A 15,457-nucleotide genomic window follows, 5' to 3' on the forward strand; every position below is an offset into this window, starting at 1 on the left:
TCCCTCTCTCATCATTCAAGCTCAAGCTCTTAAGCTCTCTCATGCTCAAGCTCTTAAGCTCTCTCAAGCTCAAGCTCAAGCTCTTAAGCTCTCTCAAGAGCAGGGGGCGTCGGGTTGGACAGCAGCTTTGCCCATGCATTTCTCTCTCTCTCTCTCTCTCTCTCCCCTCCCTCCCGCCAGCAGCCCCCTCTGCGCCCTCTCTCCCCCACCCCTGCGCCAGCCCCCTCTGCGCCCCCTCCCGCCAGCCCCTCGCCCCCCCTTTCCCCCCCCTCCCGCCAGCAACCCCCTCTGCGCCAGCCCTCTCTCCCGCCAGCCGCCAGCCCCCTGCCCTCTCTCTCTCTCTCTCTCTCTCTCTCTCTCTCTCCCACTTGCGCATCCCCTCCCACCTCTCTCTCTCCCCCCGCTGCCCACCTCTCTTTCTCTCTCTGTCTCTCCCGTCGCCTTCGCATCTCTCTCCCCGTCGCCTCTCTCTCTCTCTCTCTCTCTCTCTCTCTCTCTCTCTCTCTCTCTCTCCCCCCCCGTCGCCTGCACTTTCTCTCTCCCCGTCGCCTGCGCATCCCCTCCCCGTCGCTTCGTTTTGGTTGTCCCCTGTGCTGCTGCTGCCGCCATGTGAAGCCCAAGTCCCAGCCCAATCTAGGTTATGTTCGCTACCCTTTCCTCATCCACCCTTGCTCAGGCCTCCAAGGCAGCAACATAAGTGTTAGGGTTCTATCTCTCCGAGGTACATCGACATGGCCAAGGGTGCAAGCAAAGAGGAGATAGTCAAAATGGAGGATAAGCTGAACATCTCCATCATAGAAAACAAGAAGACGACGGACTCCGCCATCAGCAACATCATCAATCGACTTTCCAAAGTCGAGAAGGAGATCAAAGCTTTACAAAAAGAGAAGGAAGCTTGGAAAAGGGAGAAGGAGACTTGGTAGAAGGAGAGGGAGAAAGAGAAGGAAGGAGGGAAGAAGGAGAAAGAAGCATGGAAAGAGGAGAAAGAGGGATGGAAGAAGGGACGGGACACTATGAAGGAGGAAATCGATATCCTCAAAGCGGAGGTGATTTCTCTACGGGACTGACCACCACGGGAGGAGGGGGAGATTGTGGAAGTTGACAAAGAGGCCATCAAAGAGGAACTCACCAAGGCAATCAGGAGGCAACAAGGGAGGGTTGGGTAGAAGTGGTGAAGAGGAACATCAGAAAGGAAGTGTGAGAGGATGCCCAAAAAGAAGGGCTCCAAATCGTCAACATCACCATTGAGGAGGAACGGATGCGATATGCTCGTAGACTCAATGTGAGAGTCACGGGGATTCCCGAGGTAGCCGACTCTACTCCCGAGGGGGATGGGCGGACACTATGCACATGACTTGGATACTCACATGAGGGACCCCCCCCCCCCCCTCCTCAAAGCTTGGAGGGCTAGGAAAGACATGACAAAGAAGAGAGCTCTCATCATACAGTTACGGGATGTGGAGGCACGCACCATCTTCATGAGAAAGAGGGTCATACTACGAGGCTTAGAGGGAGCTCCTATTTTCTTGGATGATGATCTCACGAGGATGCAACTAGAGCATAGGAGAGCTTGCATCCACGAGTCTTACACGCGAGGAGAGAAGGCAAGAAGGCCTTCTATCGAGATGGTCGGGTTGTCATTGATGGCCGGCCCATGGATTAGCGGTTTGGGGCCTATGGGACACAGACCAGGCCACTGACAGAGCTACACATGGTAGTATGGAACTGTAATGGTTCACTATGGGTGCAGCCTGGACGACTGGAGCATGGTGAGGAGAGACATCATACTTCTGACAGAGACACATCAGAGCCCAGAGAGGGGGCTACCTCGAGTAGAGGGATTTTGTGGGAGACAGCATATAGGAGGACCACACGCCAGGGTACCTCGAGAGGGTCGGGGGGAGTAGCAGTTCTATTCAGACGAGATATAGGGGAGACTGAGAGCGGTAGCACAGGATCCAGAGGCCAGATACATATGGATCAGCTTAGAGCTCTCACAGGACAGGGTTATATACATAGCCCTATGTTACTTTCCTCCATCAGGATCCTCCTATGTCATTACAGAGGACATGCCACAAGAGGAGGAGACAGGAGCCTCGCCATACACTTGTCTGTCAGAGGAGATTATGCATTATTCTACACTAGGGGAGGTATTTCTTACGGGTGACTTCAGTGCCCACACACAAAGCAGACAGTGTGAGGTGTATGACTATGATGACATGGACATCCTCCACCCTATGGATCCAAAGGAGATAGGGGCTAGTCGGGCATCAGAGGAAAATGGACCAGACAGAGGACATTATGGGGACCACTTACTAGAGTTGGGAGCCATGCATCGTCTCGTTATTTATAACGGGATGCTACAGTGGCCAGGATCAGGAGGGCTGACATGCTTCCCACATGGGGGTCATACACGGACCGGAGGCACGGTGGTAGACTACATTATGGGGTCTTTGGAGGCATCACGGCTTGTCACCTCATTCTCCATCCCACCTCGTCCTATTGGGGCAGATCATACATACTTGGCATTTTCACTAGCCGGATCACCAGTATCACCAGCCCCCCACATACTGACGCCACACACTACCATCTACTTCACACATGACATGGCAGACATATACACTGGCAGAGTATAGGATGGGCTCCTACTCATGGATCCCCTCGCACCTATGGATACCATTAGAGCCCAGCTGGCATCACTCCTACATAGGGCTGCATTACAGAGCTTCCCACATCGTGTCCACTCAGGAGAGCTGCGAGATCTGGGACTATGCCCCATAACAGATGGTATGATGACGAGTGCAGAGCCCTATACTCGTGGCTCCGCATACAGAGAGCCTTGGAGCCATCATAGATTTGGAGTCGAGGAGAGAGATGAGGAGACTTACTCGCCGCAAAAGGCGGGCCTTCGCAGAGTTTCAGGAGCTAGAGATCTTCCATTTCTTCATGAGTAGAGATAGCCCTATCTCATGGTGGCACTTCAGAGAGCCCCGGATACCCATTGCAGACCCACAGACATGGCACACATATGCAGAGGGCCTATACCACGTCCCACAGCAGCCACCTATACCTCAGCCACAGGAGCCTCGACCTACCACAGCTAGCTTCTTTACCCACTCGATGGTAAAGGAAGCTATCCGCCGCCTACAGCATGGACGGGCCGTCGACCATATGGGCCTACAGGGTGAGCATCTCATATATGCAGTAGATTCTTTGGCTTCTTTTCTTGCGCACCTGTTTAACAGGGCACTAGCAGAGGATTTGCTTGCGGAGTGGACGATGCACACCATTGTGCTGATTCACAAAACAGGGGATATGCTCGATCCGAGCAACTACAGGACGGTTATGGTTGGCCACGTGTTGGCCAAACTCTATGGTACAGTGTTGGAGCAAGAGCTTAGCTTATATGCTGAGCGAGCAGGTTTACGCTCATCAGGGCAGGCAGGCTTCAAGAGAGCTTTCTCTACCACTGACCATATATTCACTTTGAGATGTATGATTGATCAGGCCAGAGTGAGGAAGAGAAAGCTCTATTGTTGGTTTGTGGATTTCTGCAAGGCATTTGACACAGTACCACGAGAGAGGCTCTTTCAGCGCCTGCAGTCTCTTGGGATACCAGCATATATGACATGGGGCATCTATGCATTATATGAGCAGGTTTTTGGGAGAGTCAGATGGCGAGGAGGTATGTCCGAGACTATTGCTAGCACCATTGGTGTGAAGCAAAGGATGCCCACTTTCCCCCACGTTATTTGGGTTATACATTGATGAGGTGGTTGACTTCATTACACGGGGAGGCGGAGATGGAGTTGATCTAGCAGGTACCTTAGTACATATTATGCTTTATGCTGATGATATTGTATTAGTGTCTGAGTCTCCAGGAGGTCTACAACAGCATCTACATGCACTCGATGATTTCTGCACACAGAGGGGTCTTACTGTGAACCTTGGGAAAACCAAGGTTATGGTCTTTCATACATCGAGACAGGGCACGAGTCAGCTGACATTCACTCTCGCAGGACGCCAGGTGGAGGTGGTGACATCATATGTGTACCTGGGGGTTACCTTCTCTGCAGCAGCCACGCGCTTCACCATGGGTTCAGCAGCCAGAGCTAGATCGACACGGGGATATGCAGCATTGGCTATGCTAGAGAGACAGTGCCACCAGGCGCATTTTCAGGAGCCCCGGACGAAGGGGTGGCTATTTGACACATTAGTCACACTGGCACTGATGTATGGAGCAGTGGTATGGGCGTCAGGCCTTGCTACCCATTGGTGGACACAGATAGAGAGACCACAGGCCCTCATGATGGCACACATGATACGCAGCAAACCGTTAGTACCTCATGACATTATCCGAGCAGAGTTTGCTGCGTCTCCTTCTATGATGCATATAGTCATCATAGGCAGCATATTCAGCACATAGTTCATCATTCCTACCTCCTACATAGAGGGAAGCCGGCATTGAAGGGTGGACCTCAGCATTGGAGCAAGGAACAGTCCTCATCATCAGCATTCACCATATCCCTCTCATTCCGAGAAGGATCTTCATCTAGGACAGCATCATAGATCTATTTAGATCTCATTGTAACCCATTCATCTAATATAGCTGCATTGCATTGCATTGACACTATTTGTCTATCTCTTAAGCATCATTAAGTGAAGTTTAGTCAGCCTAAGGTTGTGATTACTATGATCAATCCCTCACATGTCACATTGGTATCAGAGCGTTACAGGGTAACCAGCCTTGGATCATTTTCATTCCATCATTCATTTAGTCAGTCATCATGTTAATCGCTTCCGCACAGTTAAACCCAGTTCTCAAAATCTTGCAGGCCATCCTTAGGGATTTCCCCTTAGGCATGCATTAGTAACCCATCCATCTGCATTCTTGCAGAGCATATAGGGTTGCACATGGCTTGCATAGTAGTCATCCTAGCAGTCAGTCTTGCATCTGCAAGGCATATATGTTTGCCCATGAGTTCTCTGGGGAAGAATGACATCCATCATCAAAGGAGTAAATAAAGTTTTGGGCTTCGACTGGCAGTAGCAGGGGGTTCTCTTCCACATAAGAAGACGGAAGTTTGCTCCAACATGGCCTCAGGAGGTTTAGAGGTTTAGGAACGACGGAGATGGTGGGTGAAAGGATTCCACAGACAGGTCAGGGGTGACTCAGGTATTTCCAAGCAGTTTTAGCAGCATTTGCCATTCAATTCCCGCAGTAGACAAGTCTATGGCTCAAAGGATTCAACTCCTACAGTCGACCTCAATCCCGGCAGAAGAAGTCAGAAGGGGGCAGTGGTTTCAGTGGAGAAGGATCACCAGAGGAGTCGAAAGGTTGCCAGGTATACCGCATAGCAACAATTTAGCAGAGGGGAATGTCACGTGCACACCCATCAGGTGTACAAGTGGCATGGCATCATTGTTTAGCCATCTTCAGCTTATAAAGGCATTTAGAGCATTTATGGCATGTGGTCGGGGCTGTTATGATCAGCCGACGGCACCTCTACAGCAGCCGACAGCATTTATGGCATTTATGGGCAGGTTGTGAGCATCTAGGAGCTGGCCGACAACAAGGCTGGCCGACCAGCAGCATCTCACCATATATATAGAAGCGCATTATTCTTCAGCAGTAAGGCATCTTTCCCTTCAGCGTTTCCACCTTGGGAGCATAGGGAGTCTTCAGCATCAGCATATAATCAGTGTTAAGGCAGTTTCCAGCACATCATCATCATGAAGCATCAGATTCAGTCCATCATCTCAGCTTCCCTTCAGCGTTTCCTTCCCAGGAGATAAGGGAAGTCAATGGGACAGCAGTTCACTCAGCATATAGTCATCATAGGCAGCATATTCAGCACATAGTTCATCAGCATTGGAGAGCAAGGAACAGTCCTCATCATCAGCATTCACCATATCCCTCTCATTCCGAGAAGGATCTTCATCTAGGACAGCACCATAGATCTATTTAGATCTCATTGTAACCCATTCATCTAATATAGCTGCATTGCATTGCATTGACACTATTTGTCTATCTCTTAAGCATCATTAAGTGAAGTTTAGTCAGCCTAAGGTTGTGATTACTACGATCAATCCCTCACATGTCACATCAGAAAAGGATAAGAAAGTAACGGGGGCCTTGGTCGGGGATGACGGAGTGGCTGCCATGGAGTCCTCTTGAGGGTGAAGATTAGTAGGAAGTGTCGAGACTTGCCAAGTGAAGAAAGCCCCAAGAACTGAGAGAGGTGCTCGACAAAGACGGAGGGTGCGAAAGAAACGGAGGAGAGGCTCGGAGGAGGAAGGGAGAGACACGGGAGGAGAGGGGGGGGGTGGTGGAAGCGGGCAAAACAGGGGGTGATACGGGTAAAGCGGGGGCTGGAAGGGAGAAATGCGAGGCAGAAGGGGGGGAAGGGGGGGAGGGGGGGAGCTCAAGTTCGCACTACCAGACCATTAGAGTGTTACACTCTTTGGGGGGGAATTTTTCTCCTTCGTGGAGATGCCATCAACAACACAGTCGGAGCCTCTACTAAGGTGATTGCCTTTGAGGTTATGTATGGTGAAATGTGTCAATTTTGGGTGTGTTGCAGAGGCTTCTGCCATGGCAGGCCTGCACATGGGAGTTCCGCTTTTCCCAGCCTGCGAAATGGGGGTGCCTGATGATAATGATCAGTTGGACCAACCCACTCTGGCTGTCCTCTTGGGATTGTCGCTCTTGAGTACTTTGGCTGGTCTTGCTTTGCCAAACTGATGGGAGCAAGGGTAGGAAATGTTGCTTGGTATTTCTAGGGTGTCTCTAACGCTTATATTTTAGGCAGACAAGATGGCCATTCTCAATCAACATGCAGGCGATCTGATGGAGCGGTGTGCTGCAAACCTTCCCGTGCCATCATCAATATGCCGATTTTAGTTTATTACTGTACACATCAAACATGTTTTACCCTCTTATCAATGTGATAGGTACTCTCAATATGGCATGCTTTTGCTTGTCATGTACCTATACAAGGTGGAGGCTTTCTTTCTTATGGAGTTACAGAAGGTCACAAAGGGCACTGCACACATGTTGCAATGCGTGGGCTATGGCTGCTGCACAAATGGTTTCTTTGTTACTTTAATTTGTTGTAGTAGCAACTCTTGACTGTTCTAGCTTTCTTGCAGCTGATGATTGAGAAGGAAAATGCAATGGAGATCCCAATGCCGCAAAGGATGGAAAGGCAAGCTACATTGAAGGGAGAGCACAAGGAGGAGCATAAAGCAGCCTTACAGAGAGCAGCCTCCTTGAATGTGCCCCGGGCATCATCTTATGGAACCTTCGAGTCGGACAGATTTGACTGGGAGGACAAAGAGGAGGAAGGGTCGATTGCCAGCGATTCAGGCGAGTCCTCACAAACTGATGGAGGGGGATCCCGTGGAAGGACCAATTGGGATGTTCTCATAAATAATCTGTTTGTAAATGATGGTTTGGAAAAAACTCTTGAGAAGAAAAGAAAAGATGTTATTAATTAGTTTTTTTTTGATATTGTTATTATTAGTATATATATGCGTGTTGTATCATGGACTATTGTATATTTTCCACTGTGGTGCAGGGTTGCATTGAGAAAATGGCTTAAGAATTTTTGTATTCTGATTGGACCCTCATGAAAGGAGTTACAACTTTCAGGGAAAGCCTGGATTTCGAGTTATATTACATGCGTTAGAACTTAGGATGACCTTGGTTGAAGAGTTTTTCCTGTCTCTCTCTCTCTCTCTCTCTCTCTCTCTCGGGTCATGGAGTATCCAGATCAGCATTGTCTCGGACTCTTCTTGTTGGAGATCCGACGACACAAAGAGTTGCTATTTAGAGATCCTTGACCCTGGCACCCACAAATTGACTTAAAGATAGGTTTGATATTGTGCTTATTTTTTCCATATTTAGCAGTGCCATCGTCTCGTGGGTTGACTACCATGAGTATATAACATGCACGTTCCTAAAAGGTGAATTTGGGCATGTTCTTGGATTCATCTAGGTATATATAAATAGGCTTGAATATTGTTTGGCTAAGGTATGACGTTTTACCTCAAGATCAAAAGGACAACTAGTCACAAGCACGTCCCAAGCATGACAAAGAGCCACTTGGATATGGCTAATTAAGCATTTTATAGATTAACACTTACTCTAGGATAGAAAAAGCCAAGAAAGAGGATTTATGCTTTGGTTGTTTGGGTGAGCAGAGAGTGTGATGTCCATATATGCAATAGGCAGTAAGAATTATGATGGTTGTGTCCTTTAGATTGAGATTATAAGGAGACATATCCTCAATATTATCATAAGAATTATGATATGTAATGTTTGGAGGAAGGTTTGTATGGTTGTGTTATTCTTAGAGTCTAGTCGTGGACATGAGCTCTCAAAAACATATCTAATAGTTGTGAGAAGGTATGATCGTAAATGTTAGGAAGAAGGAATGTATGATAGTAAATGTTACGAAGAAGGTATGTATGATTGAGGATGTGGTGTTATTCATAGAATTACGATAGTAAATGTTTGAAGAACGTATGTATTGAAAAGATGCACGGGAAAAGAGAGTTTGAGCCCTTGTAAGCACACACACTCACACAAACCCTAGAAGAGAACACACATTTTTTTTCACCCAACAAAAGAGGTCTACAAAGAAGATAAAGTGACTAACACACATAATAGAGTATATACAAGCGGTCCATAATGTGAACACACTAAGAGGAGTGGCTAGGTGTGGACTAGTGGGTATAGTCCAGATGTAGAATCTCTGGCGAAGATATATCGGTGCCAACTACCAAACCCGCTAGTGATGTAAATGTTGAACGGTCATGCAAGTGTCTTGTGAGTGTCAGCTCATGTTGAGCTTGACATCTCAACACTCTCTCTCAAAGCTCAACTCCAGCTCATGAACTCCAAGCATATCTTGAAATTTGGGGAGCTTCTTAGCTCCCAAGGCCTTCGTGAAGATGTCAGCGACCTGATCCTGTGTGCTGACGTAGGCCAAGTCGATGTTGCCTGCTAAGACTCTCCCCGATGAAGTGGTAATGTACCTCAGTGTGTCTCATTCGCGCATGGAAAATTGGGTTCTTGGCCAACTGTATATTGCTAAGATTGTTACAATATATGACAACCTTTCTTTCTGAATGCAACCCCAAATCAGCAAGTAGCTTGCGTAACTAAGCTACCTCATACGCTACCACTGTAACTCCTCTATACTCTGCAAGGCAGCTGTGGGTTGCTTCTCGTTGCTTCATTGCACATCAGCACTCCCTAATGAAAACATAAATCCACTGGTAGATCTCCTGCTTGAGATGCTATTTGTCCAATTTGCATATGTGTACCCATATAGCTCCAATGGTACACTTGCTACGTAAAACAATGCATAATAACCAGTGGCTCTCAAATACTGAAGTGTGCGTCGCACACTGTCAAGATGTGGTTTGCGCATGGAACCTACATAAATTGGCTTTCTAAGCCAACAGTGTAACTCAAATCTGGCCTATTGATCGTGACATAGATCAAACTCCCCACAATCTTCCTGTACATAGTGGGATCCTCCAACGCAAAACTTGCAACGGCACTAAGCTTTCCATTTTGATCTAATGGTACCGAGATTGACTTGTAATCAGCCATCCCATACTTGGATAATATGTCTAATACATACTGTCTTTGTGACAGTCAAATATCCTCGGATGTGCGTATGACCTCAATTCCCAAAAAGTAGCGTAGATCTCCCAAATCCTTTATCTCAAACTTCCTTTTCATCAGTAGACTTTTCATATGCTCAATCTCATCCAAGTTGTCACCCCCACCAATAAGATCATCTACATATATGATGATGATCACAATACCCTTATCACTCTTGCGTACTTACAAAGAGTGATCTGCATCTGCCATATGAAAACTAATAGTGATAAGATACTTAGCAATCTTGTCATGCCATGCTCTTGGAGCTTACTTCAGCTCATACAAAGCCTTATGAAGCTTACATACATACTCTGGGTGACCTGTATCCTTAAAACCAGGTGGTTGATCCATATACATTTCTTCTTGCAAGGTGGTTGATCCTTAAAACCAGGTGGTTGATCCATATACATTTCTTCTTGCAAGTCGCCATGCAAGAACACATTTTTTATATCCATCTGATGTAAAAACCAACCTTTAGCTGTAGCCACCGCAATCACAACTCTCACAGTTGCCATCCTTGCAACTAGGGTAAATGTCTCCTCATAATCAATCCCATGTGTCTGCGTATATCCTTTGGCTACCAATCTAGCCTTGTATCCACTTATGCTACCATTAGTGTTATGTTTCACCTTATACACCCACTTATAGCTAATAGCTTTCTTGCCTTCAGGCAATGGCACCAAATCTCAAGTCTCATTTCCATACAAGCATCTATCTCCTCATCCATAGCTTTCTCCCACCAACACACATTTTCAATAGTCTCATCAAAACATGTGGGTTCTACAACCTGCACAACTTTTGCTATATAAGCATAGTGATGTGCTACATAACCATCAAAAGTCAACCTTTGTACAGGGTTTTTGACTCTTTTAGATCTTCAAAACTTTGCATTAATGGCTTCCATAGACTTCTTCACACCAGGTGTCCTCATTGCTGGAATATCAAGATCCTCATCAAGGCTCATCTCTCCGAGCCACTAGACTCTCCATTACCAAAGAGAGTGCCTTGCAGAAATATCAAGCATACCAAGGGGCTCAACCATTTTCTCTTTGCCTTTATGTCATGTACTAACTACATTTTCAAGATTGGTATTATAACGGAGCCTGTCACTCCATGGTCTATCACAACAGAACCGCTGGATGAGGACTCTCTTGGTTCTCTCAATGACTGTGATTGCTGACTTGCATTATGTGTAGCCACATTTCCACTTACATTAGTCCCAACAACAGCATCTTCAGTAGCATACTAGCTACTCATCTCATCAAATATAACATTCCTGGTTACCCTCAATTCACGTGTAGTAGGATTATAGCATCTATATCTCGTTTGCTCAAGGGAATACCCAATAAACACACATTTTTCTGTCTTTGGATCTAGCTTGATACGCAACCCATCTGGCACATGCACATATGTAATATATCCAAGAACTTTCATGTGAGACAAATCAGGTTTTCTACCAGTAAACTTCTCCTCTGGCGTTACAGCATATATGGCTGTAGTAGGAGTCCTGTTCATGATATAAACTGTTGTGGACATAGCCTCAGTCCAATAGCTATGTGGCATATTCTTCTCTGCCATCAATGCGCGTGCTATCTCTGTAATGTGCCTGTTTTTTTGCGCAACTCCATTTTGTTACAGAGTGTATTTACATGTAAATTGTCTCTGAATGTCATTCTTTCTCAAGAATTCAGAGAACTCATTGGAGAAGTATTCTCCCCTTCCATCTGACCTTAGTAGGCACTTCACATGCTTTCCTGTCTGTTTTTCAGCCCATCACTCTCTGAAATTTTGAAAATGAGTGAATACTTCACTCTTCTCCTTTATGAAATACACCCACACTTTTCTCGTGAGGTCATTAATGCTAGACAGTCTTCGCGAGATCCCATACATCTGAATGCATAACATCTAGTACATTCCTGTATACCTTCAACTGTAAACTTAGGCAGCCCTGTCACAATTTCTTTCGTATGCATAGACTTCATTCTTTGCACATTTACATGCCCAATTCTCTTATGCCAAATGTCTGTATCTACAACTCCTGAACCATTTGCAAACATTGTAGCACTCACTTCAGGCATATTTACATTTAATGTAAACATTTTATCCACTCTATTGCCTTTTGCAACCAACTTGCACTTATCTTTAATTTCTTCTACATAACAGTCAATCGAGGTTAAACTGGACCTGCAAACCTTGCTCAATTATCTGGCCAACAGAAACCAGATTCTTTGTAATGTTCGAAACATGAAGTACATTATAGCACTCACTTCAAGCATATTTACATTTAATGTAAACATTTTGTCCACTCTATTGCCTTTTGCAACCAACTTGTACTTATCTTTAATTTCTTCTATATAACAGCCATCGAGGTTAAACCGGACCTGCAAACTCTGCTCAATTATCTGGCAACAGAAACCAGATTCTTTGTAATGTTCGAAACATGAAGTACATGAAGTACCAATAGATGCAAGGGGTTTCACAATGCCCTTGATCTTCAAGGCATAATCATCACAGACATATTTTTCTTCTTCACAGTATGAAGCTCATTCTTCAATTGAATCTTTGTCTTGGTGTTAGTTTTATACAGCTTCACCAAACTATCCCAAGCCTCTTTAGGTGACTTGGCATCCTGTATATGCCCAATCATAGTGTCCTGTATGTTGATAGAAAGCCAATACATGACTTTCCTTGCTCCTTGAATTCTTTTACATCTGTAGCAGTTAGATTAATCTCTGGTATCTCTGGTACCTTCTCATGTTTACCTTCAATGTAGTCCCAATAACCTTTTCCCATTAGAAAATTTATCAATCTAAACCTCCAAGCATGGAAGTTATTCTTGTCAAGCTCCTCTATAATAATCTGGTTTATTCCATTATTCGACATCTTGTCTGCAACACAAATTTACCAAAAATAGCACTCTGGTTTGACTTGCATAAACTGATGTGTTCCCTGCATAGCGGTACTATACTGCACCCAAACTATCACAACCAGTGACCTCAACTTGCATACGTACACCCAATGGTAACTTTAAGACCTCTTTGCAGTACACATAGTGTCTGCACAACCAATCGCCCTTTTTGCAGTTCCAAAAACAGAGTTCTGCAAAGAATTGAAACTTACCCGCAGTGCTCGTAAACGCATGCGAACAAAAAAACGGAGGTCCAGATGCTTGAAGCATGTTTTCGACCCTAAATTTTTTTTTCAACGGACGACAGAGTTTCCCTGTAGCTTTGCTCATGCGAAGAAATCTCCTCAATCGGAGTTCATTTGCCAGTGCCTCTCGAAGTGCTCTCGACAAGGGTGTAGTAGCCAATACAAAGGGAAAAGAGTAGATGAAGCTCTTACCCTCGTACCGCTTCCTGTGCTTCTCTTGCTTGCCGCTCAATCATGAACTAAGCTCTGATACCATGAAAAGATACAGGAGAGAAGAGAGTTTGAGATCTTGCAAGCACACACATACTCACACAAACCCTAGAAGAGAACACACAAGGTGAGAGGCTGAAAATTCTTCTTCTTCTTCACCCAACAAAAGAGGTCTACAAAGAAGATAAAGTGAGTAATACACACAATAGAGTATATACAAGAGGTCCATAATGTAAACACGCTAAGAGGAGTAGGTAGGTGTGGACTAGTCGGTGTAGTCCAATTGTCTGTAGAATCTCTGGCGAAGATATGTCAGTGCCAGCTACCAAACCTGCCAGTGATGTAAATGTCGAACGGTCATGCAGACACCTCGTGAGTGTCAGCTCATGTTGAGCTTGACATCTCAACATGTATGGCTATGGATGTGGTGTTATTCTTGGAGCCTAGTCATGGATATGAGCTCTTAGAAATAGACCTAATAGCTATGAGAGGTGTAATGTAATAAGGAAGGAGTCTTATTCTTGGAGCGTAGTCATGGATATGAGCTCTTAGAAATAGACCTAATAGCTATGAGAGGTGTAATGTAATAAGGAAGGAGTCTTATTTGAGAAAGAGTCTTATTTGAAACCAGGTCTCCACTTTTCATGTCATTAGTTCAAAGCTTGTTTCAATCTTAAGATGATGGCTGTGTCTTTTAGAATAAGATTATACGGGAGAATGAAGAGGATAGGCTTGGTGATCATTGTAATACATCTTCTTAGTATTATCATTATCGGAGAATTATGATAGTAGATGTTAGGCTGTTGAATCTTGCTTGGCTTGATGGATGCATGGTAAATAGGTTTGATTATAGATTTTCTTCTTGTATTAGCTTTTTCTTCATTCCCCACCTATTGTGAGAGACCCAATGATATATGCTTTGGCATGGCTAGAGTAATCTCTTCACTTGAACATATTTGGCGCTACTGTTGATGACTAGCTTAGGACTTAGCTTGGTTTATGCATCCATTCTAAGCTATTGGGATCACCCAATATTGCTTAGTGTTGATTAGGAGGTCACACTCTGAAAAACATATGGTTTTGCAGCCTTGGATGTGTTTAGTTACTCCTTTTGATTCTTCTTTGGAGTTTGTTTACATTAGGGCATTCTATTTTTCATCTATTGATAGGGCAAAACTGTGGTTCTTTGGTAATTTACATGAAATTGGAGCTTAAGAGGCTTAGAATCATTGCTATGATCCAAGGATTAGCTTAACAATTGTGATTAGGAGTGGAATCCACTCCGAATATGAGTATTAAGCTTTATTAGGTTGAACTAGAGTGGGATATTCATTTTTTATTCATGCATTTCATAAAGTTTATTCATGTATTTCATAATTTTTCTTGCATTGTTGGATCTGAAAGTATAGAAGAATGCTAAATCCTAAAAAAACAATCAAAAAACATTTCATTACTTGTATCATAACTCTTAATTAAGATTAGGATCATTATTCACATCCCATCAAGTCTAAAAAATCTAAAAAACTATAAAAAATCAAGACAAACGAACTCTTGTGGAGGGAAAGTGAGCTCATGGTCCCACACAAAAAGACATGACTCTGGACATGTGAGCCGTGAGTTTGGACACATGAACCTATAGACGTGATCCTGGAGATGTGAGTCTAGAGGGAGGTTACCTAATATACTATGAACCAATTACTATTGCCATAAAGACTCGTATGGACGTACCTACCCAGTTCCTTGGAATATTTTCTTGTTATGCAATCTATACCAGTAATAAATTTTAAGGAAAATTCTTGTCCTTTGTAATTATTAGAAAATTAAGTACACTTATTATCCAATAATTGCACACCGACCTTAACATAGGCCCAGTTCCTAGACTTTTGTGTATGATCATTTCATACAAGGGAAAGATGTGGGTCAAGTTCATATAGAAAAGGCATGAGCCTATAGATGTGAGCTTAGAGGCGTGAACCCAAACACGTGAACTTGCAAGCATGAGCTTGCATACGTGAACCAGTATACATAATCCTCGAGAAGTGAGTCTAGAGGTGTGAACATGGAGACATGAACCTAGATACGTGAGCCTGGTAGCATCAGCATTAAAAAACCCATTATTGTGTTTTTTTTCTTTTTTTCTTTCTTTTCTTTATTATTTCAAAGAAACCTAAAAAAAAAACTTTTAGGAAACCAATTCAGACCAGCATAAGAAACACTAGGACGTTTGATGGGAATTCCATCTGAAAATGATAATATACTCAATTTTAGCGCATTAAACCATACTTCCTTAAACCCACCAAGCCTTTGATCCCAACAAACGACTTGCACTCAACAGAGTGCTCCCTTGTTAAGAAGGCTAGACTCCTTCAGATCCATCTCAAGCAAGGAGTTTTGGGACGAAATGAGCCAAAGAAA

General features: G+C 44.5%; 1 protein-coding gene across 1 annotated transcript in view; it reads left to right on the forward strand.

Moving 5' to 3' along the window:
- LOC147610403 (uncharacterized) overlaps positions 1–7,659 on the forward strand; it is a 51,251-nt gene extending 43,592 nt beyond the window's left edge. The window contains exon 5 of the mRNA XM_086786312.1: positions 7,153–7,659. Within this exon, the coding sequence (XP_086642438.1) occupies positions 7,153–7,500 (348 nt within the window). The 3' untranslated portion in view covers positions 7,501–7,659. The remainder of the gene's footprint in view (positions 1–7,152) is intronic.
- The last annotated feature ends 7,798 nt before the right edge of the window (positions 7,660–15,457 follow it).

This window comes from Cibotium barometz, chromosome 49 (assembly GCF_041138505.1).
Source record: "Cibotium barometz isolate CiBa-2024 chromosome 49, ASM4113850v1, whole genome shotgun sequence".
Classification (NCBI taxonomy): Eukaryota; Viridiplantae; Streptophyta; class Polypodiopsida; order Cyatheales; family Cibotiaceae; genus Cibotium; species Cibotium barometz.